This window comes from Montipora capricornis, chromosome 9 (genome assembly GCF_036669925.1).
Source record: "Montipora capricornis isolate CH-2021 chromosome 9, ASM3666992v2, whole genome shotgun sequence".
Lineage (NCBI taxonomy): Eukaryota > Metazoa > Cnidaria > Anthozoa > Scleractinia > Acroporidae > Montipora > Montipora capricornis.
The window spans coordinates 44690809-44708308 of record NC_090891.1 but is presented as its reverse complement, the minus strand read 5'-3'; the positions used below and the strand labels follow the sequence as shown (position 1 = coordinate 44708308).

The 17500-nt window shown below is 43.5% G+C and overlaps 1 protein-coding gene across 3 annotated transcripts in view; it reads left to right on the top strand.

Annotated features, from left to right (window-relative positions):
- LOC138015712 (mucin-22-like) overlaps window positions 1-16263 on the top strand; it is a 25643-nt gene extending 9380 nt beyond the window's left edge. For all 3 annotated transcript variants that reach the window (XM_068862824.1, XM_068862823.1, XM_068862822.1), the window contains 5 exons: window positions 3204-10364; window positions 10860-11066; window positions 11645-11874; window positions 12317-12494; window positions 14281-16263. In XM_068862824.1, coding sequence (XP_068718925.1) covers window positions 3204-10364; window positions 10860-11066; window positions 11645-11874; window positions 12317-12494; window positions 14281-14300 — 7796 coding nt within the window. In that variant the 3' untranslated portion in view covers window positions 14301-16263. The remainder of the gene's footprint in view (window positions 1-3203; window positions 10365-10859; window positions 11067-11644; window positions 11875-12316; window positions 12495-14280) is intronic.
- The last annotated feature ends 1237 nt before the right edge of the window (window positions 16264-17500 follow it).

Sequence of the window (17500 nt, the reverse complement as noted above, 5' to 3'; positions counted from 1 at the left end):
GGTGGAAAAGGGGCGGATATGCCAGCAAAAAAGTTAAAAACATTATTGTGCATGGTCTAAAGTGTAAATAAAAAATGCTTATTTCCTTGCATTCAGTTCCCCTTTAATAACGAAACAGTAAATGTGTCGTTTTGTGAAGGGGCATACTTGGATAAACTAACATTCCAATGAGTAGGAGAAGCACTTGGATTTCAGAGTAAGTTATATTCACTTGCCGGGCTAAAAAACTCCAATCTCATCCTTAGGGGGGGGGGGGGGGAAAGAGGTGGGGTTGGGTTAGGGTATAAAAGTGAATTTCGGATAGACGTGCGCCTCGAAAGTCTAAAACCGTGGACTACGGATGTTTAATAATTTTTCCATGAGCGCGCGTTGGATAGCCAATGATGCGCGTAGCGCCGAATTGGCTATAACCAGTCTAATATGCAACAAGCGCGAATGGAATAATTGTTTTATTGAATTTTGATTAAATTCACTACTTGCACAATCCCATAATACACCTCTATTACCCCCAAAACTCAGTTTGCATAACCATTGTTTGCAATTTCTCCTGGGACATGAAAATGTCCCAAGAGAAGTCGAAAACAATGCCTATGCAGATTTTATGGGATTTGTGCAAGTAGTGAATTCTAAACGCTTGGACAATTGACGCAGTGAGTTTCCATATTAGGTGAGGTCATACGGTACATGAGCTGATAACCGAGATTGAGTGAACGAATCAGAAAGCTAGAAACAAAGCTAGAAACAAAGAAATAAAGATAAAGCTGGCGAAAACTGATACTCGAAGGGTATAGAGAACTAGTCACTTAATTTGTCAGGCTTTTATTTCGCTGACTACATTCTCTCTGCAGTTCACGTATATGACTTTTATATATTATGTACTTCCAAATGGTCTTGATAGCACAAGTGTTACTATTATTTTTAAAACTACAACCACACTTTTGAGTTTAACTTGGAACATGTTTCGATGTTTCAAGCATCATCATCATCATCGTCATCAGCCATAGTGAGTATAACAGCGAAAGTTTTTCAAGATGATCCATATAAATAAAATGACTATCAATACAATGATTCTTTATAGATTAAATGTTCGTTACAAGCAGATAAATTCAAACTAACCAACAATGTTATTATAGAAAACACAACTGACATAACGGCGAAAGTTTAAAAGTGATACTTCAATCATATGTATTCATACTCTATGGGTTCACGGTTCAGAATGAACTGACAGATTTAGAGCGGTTTTCAATTGAGGGTCGAAAGTAATTAGCGATTTGCTTTGGTTTTGCATTACTTCACTCAGCGATTGGTTCAAAGTTCTCGCGCCACTTTTCCAACCAATCAGAAGTGAAACTAAAACCAATCGTGGCTCGCGCGTGCACATTTTCCCGCGCTTTGTGTCGCCTAATTGTAATTACTTCGAGTTTTGATTGGTTTACTGGATTGTTTCCGTCCTTTTTGATTGGCCAAAATAATTACTTTTGTTTTGCATCGGTTTTACGACACTCGATTGAAACTCGCTCTATCATCTCCCAGTTGGCTTGATAGCGGAGCTTGGGCGCGCGCGCGCGCGGAGCATGGCTAAGAAAATATGGTAACCCCTCTGTGCGAGAAATTTTGGTTTTATAGCCATGACGTCATCTCCCTTCTGTTATAAACACGTAATCGCAATGGGCTCTCGTAAAATCAGGGGGATATTTCACAAGCTTGTGTTTTCAGAAGTTTGTTTAAAGCACTTCAAGGTAATTTAGTGTTGGAGCGGATCTTGTTTTAAGTTCGTCCTTTCTTGGTTGCATTGCCGTATTTTGCCGATTTTTGTTAAAGCCAACCTTGCGTGTTTCAATGAAATACATCAAAATGTGAATGATCTCGTTTTCAGAGATAAGATGGAATAAAGTACATCAGTGAAACTTTTTTTTTTACCTTGAACTGACAAAATTTTTTATGGTTTCTAATTTTAGCGTGATTCCTATTCGCTGGATATTAACAGTTGACTCTGAAATGGCTTTTTTTCCTTTTCCATTCGCTCGATGAGGGTGTGCTTCTTTTCTTTTTAAACTCATGCGGTTCAAGAAAAATTCATTGCCAAACTGGTGAATTCCAAAATAAATTTCAGTCGAGTAACCGATATCACACTCATCGCTTCGTGATTCATGAGAGATCTGTTTTTAGCGCGAAATTTACCGTGGAATTCACTAGTTAGGCAATGAATTTTTCTATAGAAGAAAGCAAAAAAAAATATTTAACTAGTTGGGCGATACTAAAACAATTAGACCCTTCGCCCTCAAGGGCCACGGGTCAATAGCCCATTCGGCTTCGCCTCATGGGCTGTTGACCCGTAGCCCTTGCGGGCGAAGGGTCTAATTGTTGAATATTACCGTACCGGTAACGCGGAGGCAATGGGAAGCCTGAATTTTTTAGGATTTCATCTCGCTGCTGCTTAAGTGGCGTTTATAACTTTCGGTGATCATTACAAAACTTAACAAACTAAAAAGGGAATAAGGGAATCTTTGTTTACATTTTATACCTCATTATCACAAGGCTCTCTTTTGGAATAAGACGTACGAAGAGACGCGTATCTAGGAATATTTTTAAGGGGGTGAATTGAAAGAATCGAAGTATATACTCTGACAAAAGTCCTGGCCCCAGTTGTTCAAAAGATGGATAGTGCTATCTAGCGGATAAATTACTATCCATTGGATAGCGCAATTGGTTTCGCTATGACTTGTCCACTGGATAGTGATTTATCCGGCGGATAGAGCTATCCGTCGTTTGAACAACTGGCCCTAGATAGTTTAGGCTGCCATTTTGACTGTTTTTTATGTTTTGCATTAATGTTCACGTCAGGTAAACAGTATATATTCCAGCAGAAATAAAAATACAATAAAAAGCAGGTAAATAGACAAAAAAGGAGCTAAAATTGGGGGGGGGGAGGGTGGTTTGCCATCCTGTTCACCTTCTCTTCCCCCCTTCCTCGATCCGCCCCTGATTAATGTGCAAAGTTGCATTTTTAGGAGACGTTTTCGTCGATTTCGCTGTTGTAGATCTTAGAAGTCCCCACTCCTTATTATAATCTTTGGCCAGGCCTCTGAGATCTAATCTTTGCGAACGGGCTCTTCGACGTCCTACATTGATAATCAACACATTTTGTGCAGCAAGGCACACGTCTGGAAACTAACGTACGTCTTTTGTTTGATTTACGACAGAGGGTATGATAATTGGCTGGGCACCACCTGTAGATGGCTCGAGTGAGATTGGTATAGAGGTGTTGACTTCATCACCACTCAACAGAATCATCCCAACGCCCCTTGGAAAAACCGTGGACAGTGAGACACCACCACCCATACTGGCCCAAAAAGGTGATAAAACGGAGGAAGAATCCGAAGGGGACGAATTAGAAACTGAAGAACCAGCAGAGGAGTACTCACCAGATACCAATTCTCAGACAATAACTACTATCAAAACAACGGCGGAAACATCTGCTCCTCAGAAAATAACAGAATCACCTCCTGCGAAACCTAGCACAGAATCAGATCAATCAGTGAGTTCACGTCCAACTCCTTACGCTCAACGTGACACAACTGAGTCACCTACAGAACCAACAACAAGCGAAAGGCCTCTTTTAAAGGCAACAACACCTGAATCCCCATCCAAAGCAATTCCAAATGAATTACCTTCAGACAAATCATCACTTTTGGATACAGCCACCACTAAAGCAAGCTCTAAGAAAAGCACAACTGAGCCACTTCTCCACAAAGCCACTACTGAGTCACCATCTGAGGCAGTCAAAACTGAATCACAAACTGAGAAAGCCATAACGGAGCCACTCTCTAAGGAAGTCACAACTAAATCACAATCTGAGAAAACTACCACTGAACCACCTTTTGAAAAATCCACAAGTAAATCGCCTCCCGAGGAACTCACAACTGAGCTAACCCCTGAAGAATTTACAACTGAATCACCTCTCGAGGAATCCACGCCGGAGATACCACATGTTAAAGCCACAACCGAGACTACATCACAGGGAATGAAAACTGATTCACCAACTAAAATGTCAAAAATTGAGGCACCCTCTGGAAAGGCCACTACTGACTTACCGTCTGAGAGAGTCACAACTGCGTTACCTTCTGTGGAAGCCACATCTGAGATGCCGATCGAGAAAGTCATAAGTGAGCTCCCGAGCGAGAAAGTCACAACTGAATCACCATCTGAGGAAGCTACAACCGAAGCGCCATCTGGAGAAGACACAACTGAGTTGCCGAGCACTGTATTACCATCTGATGAAGCTAAAACTGAATCACCACCTGAGGAAGTCACAACCGAATCCTCATCTGAAGAAGCCACAACTGGGATGCCGATAGAGAAAGTAATAACTGAAATCCCGACCAAAAAGGTCACAACTGTATCACCATCCGAGGAAGCTAAAACCGAAGCCCCGTCTGAAGAAGCCACAACTGAATTCCCGACCGAGAAAGTCATAACTGAGTTCCGGACCGAGAAAGTCACAACTGTATCACCATCGGAGGAAGCTACAGCCGAAGCGCCATCTGAAGAAGCCACAACTGCGTTGCCAAGAGATAAAATCACCACTGAGTTCCCGACCGAGAAAGTAACGACTGTATCACCATCTGAGGAAGCTACAACTGAATCACCATCTGAGGAAGCTACAACCGAAGCGCCATCTGAAGAAGCCACAACTGAGTTCCCGACCGGGAAAGTCATAAGTGAGCCGTCTTCTGAAGAAGCCACAACTGTATTACCGTCTCAGAAAGTCACAACTGAGTTCCGGACCGAGAAAGCCACAACTGTATCACCATCGGAGGAAGCTACAGCCGAAGCACTATCTGAAAAAGCCACAACTGCGTTGCCGAGAGAGAAAGTCACCACTGAGTTCCCGACCGAGAAAGTAACAACTGTATCACCATCTGAAGAAGCTACAACTGAATCACCATCGGAGGAAACTACAACCGAAGCGCCATCTGAAGAAGCCACAACTGAGTTCCCGACCGGGAAAGTCATAAGTGAGCCGTCTTCTGAAGAAGCCACAACTGTATTACCGTCTCAGAAAGTCACAACTGAGTTCCGGACCGAGAAAGCCACAACTGTATCACCATCGGAGGAAGCTACAGCCGAAACACCATCTGAAAAAGCCACAACTGCGTTGCCGAGAGAGAAAGTCACCACTGAGTTCCCGACCGAGAAAGTAACAACTGTATCACCATCGGCGGAAGCTACAACCGAAGCGCCGTCTGAAGAAGCCACAACTGAGTTCCCGACCGGGAAAGTCATAACTGCATCACCATCCGAGGAGATTACGACTGAATCGCCACCCGAGGAAATCACAACCGAAGCGCCATCTGAAGAAGCCACAACTGAGTCCCTCGCCGAGAAAGTCACAACTGAGTTTCCGACCGAGAAAGCCACAACTGTATCACCACCTGAGGAAGCTACAACTGAATCACCACCTGACGAAGCCACTACCGAATCGCCATCTGAAGAAGCCACAACTGAGTTACCTTCCAACAAATTCATAAGTGAACCATCTTCTGAAGAAGCCACAACTGGGTTACCATCTGAGAAAGTCACATCTGAGTTCCCGACCGAGAAAGTCAGAACTGTATCACCATCTGAGGAAGGTACGACTGAATCACCACCTGAGGAAGTCACAACCGAGGCGCCATCTGAAAAAGCCGCAACTGAGTCCCTCACCGAGAAAGTCACAACTGAGTTGCCGAGCGCGAAAGCCACAACTGTACCACCATCTGAGGAAGTTACAACTGAATCATCACCTGACGAAGCCACTAACGAATCCCCATCTCAAGAAGCCGCAACTGAGTTACCTTCTGAGAAAGTCACAACTGAGTCATCATCTGAAGAAGATACAACTGAGTCCCCCATCGAGAAAGTCACAACTGAGTTTCCGATCGAGAAAGCCACAACTGTATCACCACCTGAGGAAGCTACAACTGAATCACCATCGGAGGAAACTACAACCGAAGCGCCATCTGAAGAAGCCACAACTGAGTTACCTTCCAACAAATTCATAAGTGAGCCGTCTTCTGAAGAAGCCACAACTGTATTACCGTCTCAGAAAGTCACATCTGAGTTCCCGACCGAGAAAGTCAGAACTGTATCACCATCTGAGGAAGGTACGACTGAATCACCACCTGAGGAAGTCACAACCGAGGCGCCATCTGAAGAAGCCACAACTGAGTCCCTCACCGAGAAAGTCACAACTGAGTTGCCGAGCGCGAAAGCCACAACTGTATCACCATCTGAGGAAGCTACAACTGAATCATCACCTGACGAAGCCACTACCGAATCTCCATCTCAAGAAGCCACAACTGAGTTACCTTCTGAGAAAGTCACAACTGAGTCATCATCTGAAGAAGATACAACTGAGTCCCCCATCGAGAAAGTCACAACTGAGTTTCCGACCGAGAAAGCCACAACTGTATCACCACCTGACGAAGCCACTACCGAATCGCCATCTGAAGAAGCCACAACTGAGTTACCTTCCGACAAATTCATAAGTGAGTCATCTTCTAAAGAAGCCACAACTGAGTTACCTTCCGACAAATTCATAAGTGAGCCATCTTCTAAAGAAGCCACAACTGGGTTACCGTCTGAGAAAGTCACATCTGAGTTCCCGACCGAGAAAGTCAGAACTGTATCACCATCTGAGGAAGGTACGACTGAATCACCACCTGAGGAAGTCACAACCGAAGCGCCATCTGAAGAAGCCACAACTGCGTTACCTTCCGAGAAAGTCACCACTGAGTCATCATCTGAGGAATTCACAACTGAGGCACCTTCTGAAGAAGCTACAACTGAATTCCCGATCCAGAAAGTCACAACTGAGGCACCTTCTGAAGCGATCACGGCTGAGTCATCTTCTGTGAAAGCTACAACTGAGAAGACATCAAAAGAAACCACAGCTCAGCCCCCTTTGAAGGAAATGAGTGAAACGCCGTCAGGAAAGTTCACGACCGTATCAGTACCCACAAGCACATCGTTTTCGAACGAGAATGGTACTCAGTCCTCTAAAGGATCAACAGCACGTTTGCCAACATCCTCAACTTCATCGCACTCGCCTTCGCGAGAGGGAACTACGGAAACGCCACTGAGAACAGTGAGGGTTGTCACAGAAGGTTCATCAGAGGTAGCAGCTCAAAAAAAAGATACAACAGCAGCAGCTACTTCAGTGTTTATTCAAACAGTTCCTTACACGAAGCAAGTTACTTCTAAGTCCACATCAATTACGTCAGCAAAGATGTCATCTGAAATACCTTCCACAATTGAGAAGTCTTCTCCCGTAGCCACAGGAACATCCTTACCCGAAAGACTTTCAACCGAATTACCTTCGGATAAAGTCAAGAGCAAACCTAAGACTGAATCGCCATCAGACATGAGTACCTCAGCTGCTGTAAAAACGCAGCCGCCCAGAGGTAAAACCAAAACTACATTGCATTCTACAGAATCCACAATTAAGTCGTCTCCTACGGAACCTAAAAGTAGAGTAGCTTCAACTGAGCCACATTCTGTGAGAACAACTGAGTCACCAACTAAGAACGCCAGAACCGAATCACCTTCTGAAGAATCCACAACTGAGATAACCTTTAAGCAAATTACTACAGAATCAGCTACTATGAAAGTGAAAACTGAGTCACCATCTAAGGAAGCTACAACACACTCACCCTCTAAGAGAGGTACAACTCAATCACTTCCTAAAGAATTGAAAACTGAGTTACCTTCTGAAACAGTCAAAACTGAGCAACCACCTGAGGAAGCCACAACAGAGTCACCTAAAGACGTCATCACAAATATATCACCAGCTGAGGAATCCACAACCAAATCACGAACTGAGAAAGCGACAACTGAGTCTTCTCCTAAAGAAGCCACAACTGGGTATTCGTTCGAGAAAGTCACAACTGAGTCGCCATCTGATGAAGCCACAACTGTGTCACCATCTAAGAAAGCCACAGCTGAATCAACATCTAAGGTAACTACAACTGAATCGCAATCTGAGGAAGTCACAACCGAATTTCCATCTGAAAAAAGCACAGCCGTATCACCATCTGAGGAAGCCACAACCGAATCATCATCTGAGCAAGTCACAACCGAATCGCCATCTGAGGAGGCCACAACTGAATCACCATCTGAGGAAGTTATAACGGAATCACCATCCGAGGAAGCCACAACGGAATCACCACCCGAGGAAGTCACAACCGTATCACCATCTGAGGATGTCACAACCGAATCACCATCTGAAGAAGCCACAAAGGAATCACCATCTGAGAAAGCCACAACCGAATCACAATCTAAGGTAACCACAACTAAATCGCCATCTGAGGAATCCACAACTGTGTCACCATCTGAGAAAAGCACAACCGAATCTCCATCTGAGGAAGTCACAACCCAATCACCATCTGAAAAAGCCACAACGGAATCATTCCGGCCATCTGAAGAAGCCACAACGAAATCACCGTCCGGGGGAGACACAACCGAATCACCATCCGAGGAAGCCACAACGAAATCACCACGTGAGGAAGTCACGACCGGATCACCACCTGGGGAAGTCACAACCGGATCACCATCTGAGGAAGCCACGACGGAATCACCGTCTGAGGAAGTCACAACCGAATCACCATCTGAGGAAGTCACGACCGGATCACCATCTGAGGAAGTCACGACCGGATCACCACCTGAGGAAGTCACGACCGGATCACCACCTGGGGAAGTCACGACCGGATCACCATCTGAGGAAGCCACGACGGAATTACCGTCTGAGGAAGTCACAACCGAATCACCATCTGAGGAAGTCACGACCGGATCACCATCTGAGGAAGTCACGACCGGATCACCACCTGAGGAAGTCACGACCGGATCACCATCTGAGGAAGCCACGACCGGATCACCATCTGAGGAAGCCACGACCGGATCACCACCTGGGGAAGTCACGACCGGATCACCATCTGAGGAAGCCACGACGGAATCACCGTCTGAGGAAGTCACAACCGAATCACCATCTGAGGAAGTCACGACCGGATCACCACCTGAGGAAGTCACGACCGGATCACCACCTGAGGAAGTCACGACCGGATCACCACCTGGGGAAGTCACAACCGAATCACCATCTGAGGAAGCCACAACGGAATCACCGTCTGAGAAAGCCACAACCGTATCACAATCTAAGGTAACCACAACTAAATCGCCATCTGAGGAATCCACAACTGTGTCACCATTTGAGAAAAGCACAACCGAATCACCATCTGAGGAACTCACAACCGAATCACCATCTGAAGGAGCCACAACGGAATCACCATCGGAGGAAGCCACAACGGAATCACCACCCGAGGAAGTCACAACGGAATCACTACCTGAGGAAGTCACAGCCGAACCACCACCTAAGGAAGTCACAACCGAATCACCATCTGAGAAAGCCACAACCGAATCACAATCTAAGGTAACCACAACTAAATCACCATTTGAGGAAGCCACGACTGTGTCACCATCTGAGAAAAGCACAGCCGAATCACAATCTGATGAAGTCACAACCGAATCTCCATCCGAGGAAGCCACATCCGAAGCACCACCTGAGAAAGTCACAACCGAATCACCTTCCGAGGAAGTCACAACCGAATCGCCATCTGAGAAAGTCAGAACTGAATCACCATCTGAGAAAGTCACAACCGAATCACCTTCCGAGGAAGTCACAACCGAATCGCCATCTGAGAAAGTCAGAACTGAATCACCATCTGAGAAAACCACAACGGAATCATCATCTGAGGAAGCGCCATCTGAATCACCATCCAAGGAAGTCACAACCGAATCGCCATCTGAGAAAGCCACAACCGAATCATCAACCACAACCGAATCATCGTCGGAGAAAGCCACAACTGAATCGTCAACTGTGTCACTATCTAAAGAAGCCACAACTTTGCCAACTGCTGAGGAAACAACAACTGAGTCGCCATCTAAGACTAGAACCGAGTTATTTATTATTGTCACGGAATCAGTATCTGATGTGTCAGGACAGGAGAAGCATTCTACAACAAAGTCTTTGTCCAAAACGCCCACAACTGTCTCTCCTACAACTGCGAAAACATTGGTGAAAACAACCAAAATTTCAACAACTTTTCCCGATGTTACATTTTCTACTGATTCTGGAGATGTGGTTGATTACCTTCCTACCACTAAGTCCACATTTGGCGTTCCCACAACAGACGTTGCTAATGGTGGCCAAGAGACTCCTACGCCTACTCAAGAGGTTACAGATGATCCAGACCATGGTAATGGTATCGAAAATGAAAATGGTATTGAAAACGGTAATGGAGCAGCAACGATTGGAAGAATTGAGGACAAGGGTAACTATTGTATCCATTTTTGATATTATCATTATCTGGTCCAATATATGACTTGAATCGCACTAACGTTATAATCAACGAGACAATTAAGCTGTTAAAAGCACAGCAATGTAATTTTTTCTTCACAGAATGCCATGCAAAATAGTAAAGTAACGTTTCTTTAGTTGATCGCAATAAGAGTGTTAGATCGAGAAGCGCGCAATTGAAGACTCAAATTGGTTTGAAGTAAAACAAATGGTTGGAGGCAGATATAATAGAGCCGTTGGGATGGGTCTGACTGTGAGTGTCAACTGATATCGTTAGGTCGCTGAAGAGCCATGCCTACTCGAGAGACTCACAAGGCGAAAGCTTACCCCGACTTTACAGGCAGAATACGGATAATCTGGCGCGCTAACGATAACTCTCTTGCATTTATATGAGCCCTAGAGACATTTTATGGCAAGGGAATGAGTTATAATATTTCTTAAAGGTGAATACAAATCCCTGTTTTGACAGCAAAGTGCAACTGCTCAAATGGAGAAATGTGCGTCATGGATGATGACAAAAAACCAGAGTGCTATTGTCCAACTGAGTGCGAGGAAGAAGAGTTCGACCCCCACTGTTCTGTGTTTCTTTCTGACTACCCAAGCCTTTGCGAAGTGCATCGCCATGCTTGCAGCATGAAAATCAATGTTGCCATCAATCATAAAGGAAAATGCAAAGGTAGTACTTGTAACATTTGCCTTTTAAATAATGTCGACTGTCGTAAGTAGAAGACAGCCACGGTGAATAAGACTAACACAACTGATCAAGAACGATACTAAGCAAAAACACAGAGATTCATGCAATTGTCACTCATGACAAGTACAGGGGCCGCGGAATGGGAAGAGCTGGGGGCACTATAGCCCTTCCCACCCCCCCCCCCCTACTATTTTCTTACGGTTGAATTTTCTCCAAAACCTCTCCCCCCTACCCTCACACTTCCGTGATCCATACCAAAACCTCTACCCCATCCCTCGTACTCCGCGGCCCCTGAAGTGAATCTGGTAATGAAAGAAGCAGCCAGCCATCCCACTGTTTGCGTGTCCTCACAGGGTTTGTCTTGTTTATAGCCACAGTTATAATAACAGATGATGTAAATCAAACAAAGAGAGAGAGAACTGGCTCGTCATCTCGATTGGCAATCACTGTCAAGTATCATTAAGAAATCAATATTAATTTTGGCCCAAAATTGTTACATACGGGGAGATAGAAAGAATCTTATCTTCAAGTCACGTAAATGAGTAATGTTACTCTTGCAGATTATGCAGAAGGCCAACAGCTTTCCAAATTGGCGGACGAGTCTCTTTTGCCCAAAGACCATTGCTTGGAGGATGAAATTCTACAATTTGCAGAACGCTTCCTAGAGTGGGCCATGATAAACAAACTTGTTTCTGAAAGCGACGACCCAGAATCACTGAACCTTTTCGCAAAAGTGATGCAGATTAGAGATTACGGACTAGATGAACAAGAGAAAAGAGACATTTTAAGAGTACGTAAATGTTCTGATCTAGGAAAATACACGTAGACTGGAAACAATTCCTTGAACCAATCCAAACCTGAAGCACTACACAACACAGTGAGAAATGCAGAAATTTACAGGGAACAAAGGGTGATCGTTGCAATATCATACGTTGAGTTTGTTCCTTCTCTGCTCCGAACACCACAAACGTGATCTTTTAATGCGATTTTTATTGCTTTTGTCAAGAACGTTTGATCTCGCGTTTTATTGATATTTATGAGTAATGATAAAGGGAAAACGGGAAGCCAGACATGTTTGAAATAAAACCGCTTCCCAAGAGACTTATGCTAAGGAAAGCTTTTCATGACTTTAAAAATGACTTCCGCGCGGGTTGTCGGTTGTCCTTCTCAGGACTACACTCACCCGGACGATCGTACTTTACTTAATTATGATGTGTATCTCTCTATTTCAGTTTCAATTTGATGAAATCGATAAAAATCAGGACGGCCTTCTTCAAAAACCTGAAGTAGATGGCATCTTAACACATGTCCCGCACGAGGACTGTATGTTTGGTTTTATGATCTCAAGTGACTTTAACGGAGATCACATGCTTAGCCGGCAGGAATTTTACGCCTCATTTAAGTATGTCGGTAAGTACCATCAAACCTTACCTCGGAATTTTCAACCTCTTTTTCTGTTCTTGATCTCATGCATTTTGTGCATGTAAGTCGTGGTGTAGGGCAAGAAAATGTCCAACGTGCGGCAGGTACAAAACACAGGTCACAGGTCACAGGTCACAGGTCACAGGTCATTGTTTTACCAATCCAGAAAGCTAACTTTAGGCCTAGGCCAAAACAAAAGTTTTTAGGCCTAAGGTTAAGGCCCGTGCAAACGCTCGCAACAACACGCAACATTGTTGGGCCCAACAATGTTGTCTCTTGTTGCGCGCTGTTAGCCGATGTGTGCAGGCGCTCGCAACAAGTCACAACATGTTGGGTCTTTAGATGAGAATACCAAGGACTCTGGGACGTTTTCCATCTCCGACGCCATGTTGATTTCTTGTTGGCATGTATTTGTGTGGATACGTGGCTTGTAGTGCGCGTGCGCCGGCGCAACATTGTTGGATGTGCTGTGCAAACAAACGCCACATTGTTGAACCACGCTTCGATGACCGCTAAACAATAGAAATGTTGGCACTTGTTGGCTCTGAAGTTTGACCAGTTTCAAACTTCATCCAACAACTTCCAACAAGTCACAACAATACGCAACATGGTGTGCACACGCTCGCAACATGTTGGGCCCAACAATGTTGCGAGCGTTTGCACGGGCCTTAAGCTTTTATGAATGTTTAGGATACTTTCTGTATAGGTAAAACAATGACCTGTGACCTGTGTTTTGCACCTGCCGTCCGACGTGTACAAAAAGGCTTCACCCTTGATGGAGAGGGAACGTTTCCCAAAACGGGCGTGTCGACTTGGAACTTTTTTTTTACAGTGTTCTCACTCGAGGAAAATAATTGCACTGGGTCCCAACATTACCCTCCCTGCAAATGCAAGTCTTTAAGCTCACCTTATTGTATCGACCGTCTGCCTGAGGTCCTATGTTTGTAGTACATACACTGTAATGTGGGTGACCCGAAAACACAGACCCCCGGTCCATGGACCCCTCTACGGACCGGGTCCAGTGACAGCCTTACGGACCGGACCACGTACTATCTCTACGGACCCCCTCTACGGACCACCACAAAACACAAAATTAAAAATGACTAACTACTGAAAATTTGTTTATACCGGTTGTCTGGATAGACCACTCTTGCCGGTGAAATCTAGCCATTACGCTCCGCAAATCAGACTAAGGCTCAGGTGTTGCCTTTTCCTTCGGTGTTGACCGGAGGCTTCGAAAATAAGTTCTTCCGCCATTTTGTTCAGGACTGAGAGATCGAGAAGCCTGGGGCACGTTCACAAACCCGAGGGAGAATGATCTGAACAAAATGGCGGAGGGAAAGAAAGAAAATACAAATAGAGCTTACTTATTACACAATCTTTTTCGAAGGATTCCGGTCCACAGCCAAGGAAGGGGCAATCTGTGATTAATAGACTTTGTACCCGAGCCTGCGCCTTAGTCTGTTGAATTTGCGGAGCGTTACAGTTGAGATTTCGCCTACACGAGTGACAAGTAAGTCAAATCTTTAGTTTTTATTTATTTTCATTTCTATGTTGTTTTAGGGTGGTCCGTATAGGGGGTCCGTAAGGGTAGTCCGTGGACCCAGTCCGTAGAGGAGTCCATGGACCGGGGGTCAGTGTTTTCGGGTCACCTCGGCCCCGTAATGTTTTGTCCTTTGTTTTCGAAGCCATTCCCGAAAACTGTTGCAGTATTTGCGTCCTGCCCAACCCAGATTGTCGTTACCAATTCTGTCATTGATTATTCCTTTTGCAGATAATAAAATAGAAACATGATAGAAAGGATTATAAAGAGAAGGACGCGACAATTAGATTCGTGGCCTCGCCTCCTCGTACTGTGACCACTTCCAGTGGATAACTACAAAAGATAAGTGAGGTTGAATGATGGAGTACTGCAGCTCAAGGACGAATTTGGACGTTTATATAATCATTGAAAGGCATCATCTTTCCTGAATCGATTAGTTTCCTTTAAAGAAACCACCCTAAGTAAATTTAAGTCACGTTTAAACTTAATTCCAACATCATTCCGGGAGTAACAAAACTTGATGAAAATATCCATGTTAGCTTTTTGTTGTCCCTCTTGATATTCAATAAGGAAATGACTGCAGTGTGCTGCTAAAATTTTGTGTCTTGGCGCCTTCATTATCGTGTTTTGATCTGCACAAGTACGCATTCGAAGGGGATTAAACGAGACTTGAGATTGCACTTCGACTTTTATGAAGATACCTTGTTTCTAAGGTTACAACGTAACGAACTTCAACTAAAATAAACCCCGTACACATTCAAAGTTGAACTCGAGCACGCTTGCAGCTTTCATAGTCCCTAGTGTGAACCCTCCTTCAAAGCTCTTTGCATCCTGCATTAAGCTCTGACAAGTGGTGCAGTGCCTTAAAGATTGCAGTGGCGTAAATATGACAAGTGAATCCCAGAATGTAATTAATATTTGTCCCAGAAATCTATTTGGAGCAATCAACAGCAAGTTGTGGAACTGGCCTTGAGTTTGCAGTTTTATTACTGGATGTCAGAAACCGTAAACGTAGATAGGCCCATATATAAATTATACGCATAAAAATGTCAACAATATGACCTTGTCGCTATGGGTTATCCTATCTTGCAAAAAAATAAAGATCTTCCTATTTGATCATCTAAAAATGAAGTGATTTATTCAATTTTATGTGGATTATCAGTCCTTGCGGTAAGGGCTTCCACATTTATGTTGTTTTGAGAAGACATTTGCTGTCGTTAATATCCTTACATGCAAATGACCAGGTACAGTACAAGATAAAACTGTTAAACCTGTACAGCGCTGGTCTTTTTCCATGCAAAACTGCTTTATGAAGTTGTATTAAAACTAGGTAAAAGTAAAAAGGTATTTAGCAATATGCTAGGAAGTAATTCATAATATAAAAATCATTGCATGTGTGATATAATATTTATGTCGAACATGTGCATGAGTTTTTGGCTTTATTTTATTTAAGAATAAGCAGCAGTAGCATATTAAAATTAATGCAGCCTCTTGTGTTTTACAGGATATGTTTTCAGTTATGTAATTGCTAGTGTACAACATGTCATCTCTAGCTACATTGGTTCACTGAAACAAGGATTTGAATAAAAATAACTAAGGTCATTTTCAAAACAACCTTTTATCTTCCAATATAACTGCTGCTTCTTTGTTTCAATATTTCACATTGTGGCTGTTGTGATCAGGTGTTGCGAAAACACTCCATAGACTATATAAAGAGCTCATTTTTTTCCAAATATGCCCACTTTACGGCTGTGTGACTGATGATATAGGCCATGTTTGAAAGAGTTGATGCCCTGGAATTGTCTGTTTTTCAGTTTTGTTTTGATATATATTGCATTGTACATCTTGTAAAACCAGGCAGTTTCATACCTTTTCCATTTTCAGATAAGCCTTGATATCTCTTACAGGCCAGCCTCTTAGGGACTCAAATATAAAATGGGGTATTTGATGAATTAACTTTTGCTTTTGATTCAAAGCTCTTTTTTTATTACCTTAGCGAAGCTGCCAAGTTAATTTTTCTTTCAGTATAGTCAAGCTACTGTTCAGGTAGATGTGTGCAGCATGTCTAGCTACTAGAATCTCTCATTATCTAACAAATTCATGGTTGTGATGAGCAAAGTTAGACTCAATGATACATGTTACAATTTGAAGTATAAGGAAGATATTCGATAGCTTTCAATATTTTGGTGTAACATAGCATAAAGACATATACAAGAAGAGTTTTGAAAGTGGTCTTGAAAAATGGTATGAAAACCCTTTAAAATGAGTCTTCAAGTCCAAATAGTCTCTTTCATATTCCTACCTATTTAATTTGTCACAGAATGGTGGTGGGGGCTTTCTGAAACTTCTTTGAACTTCAAATCCCGAAAAAACAATAATAATTACTGGAGAAGGAAAATGATCTGCTTCAACATTTGCAATCGTTATGTGAGCAACTTTTCATAAATGAGTGGAACGCATACCAACACATCAGATTTCTTGTCTACCTTCAATGCTACGTGGGCGTTTATGGTCGCACAACCGGGTCTAGGTTCTACCCCATTTCATGTTTCTTTGCTCATTCAGGTACAATGTGAATGCTTAGAACACCAACCCGCCCTAGGCCTGACCGGTCGTGGTTATCTCGCAGAACAGCGAACGCCAAACGTTATCGTTGATGTATATACTTAGTATAATTTTCAGCGGTGAATATAAGAACTCGGTGTTATATTCACATGTATAACATTTTGGAGGCGCGGTTGCTAAGCTAAGCAAGCACTTTTCGTGCCTTTTTATCGTGTTTTAGGCCGTTGGTTTTCACTTCTTGATGTTCACCGCTGAAAATTATACTAAAACAATCAGTGAATATTGGGGATTATTAAAAACTGGACTACGGATATCAGATTTCCAGTATTTTCATTGCCTCGCCGGACATACCTCAGGCTATCAGTTCATATACCTGCTTTACCTAATATGGCCAAGGAACGCGTCAGCAATAAAGCGAGCTGAAAACATTTTTGCAGCTCTGAGAAAAAATGACTGTTTTGGACCCCAATTAACCGAGGCAGAAATCAACATGGAAGAGTTGTTGATCCTGGAGTTAAGACTAAAACCAACTCGGCGCTACGCGCCTACTTCGTTATCTATCACTTCATATCCAGCACGCCCTCGTAGTAAATGAACCTTCAGGCGGCCAGTATGTCGGCTGATAATGTCCGCGGCTGAGAGAAAATTGAGTGTTTGGCCTAGAAGCGAAGCTTCAAAGGCAAATGTGAAATGTTGAGGACAGCCTCTCAGCCAAGGACATAATAAGCTAACATGCCAACAAGAAAGGAAGGGGTTTATTACGTGGGATGCCTCCTGCAGGGCAGACCACAAATTGTAACGTTTGTTATTATGGCTAGTCTCTGTAACTAGAAAATAAAAGGGCATATTTTAGTGGCCACATGTTCATTCTACGTCATCCACATAT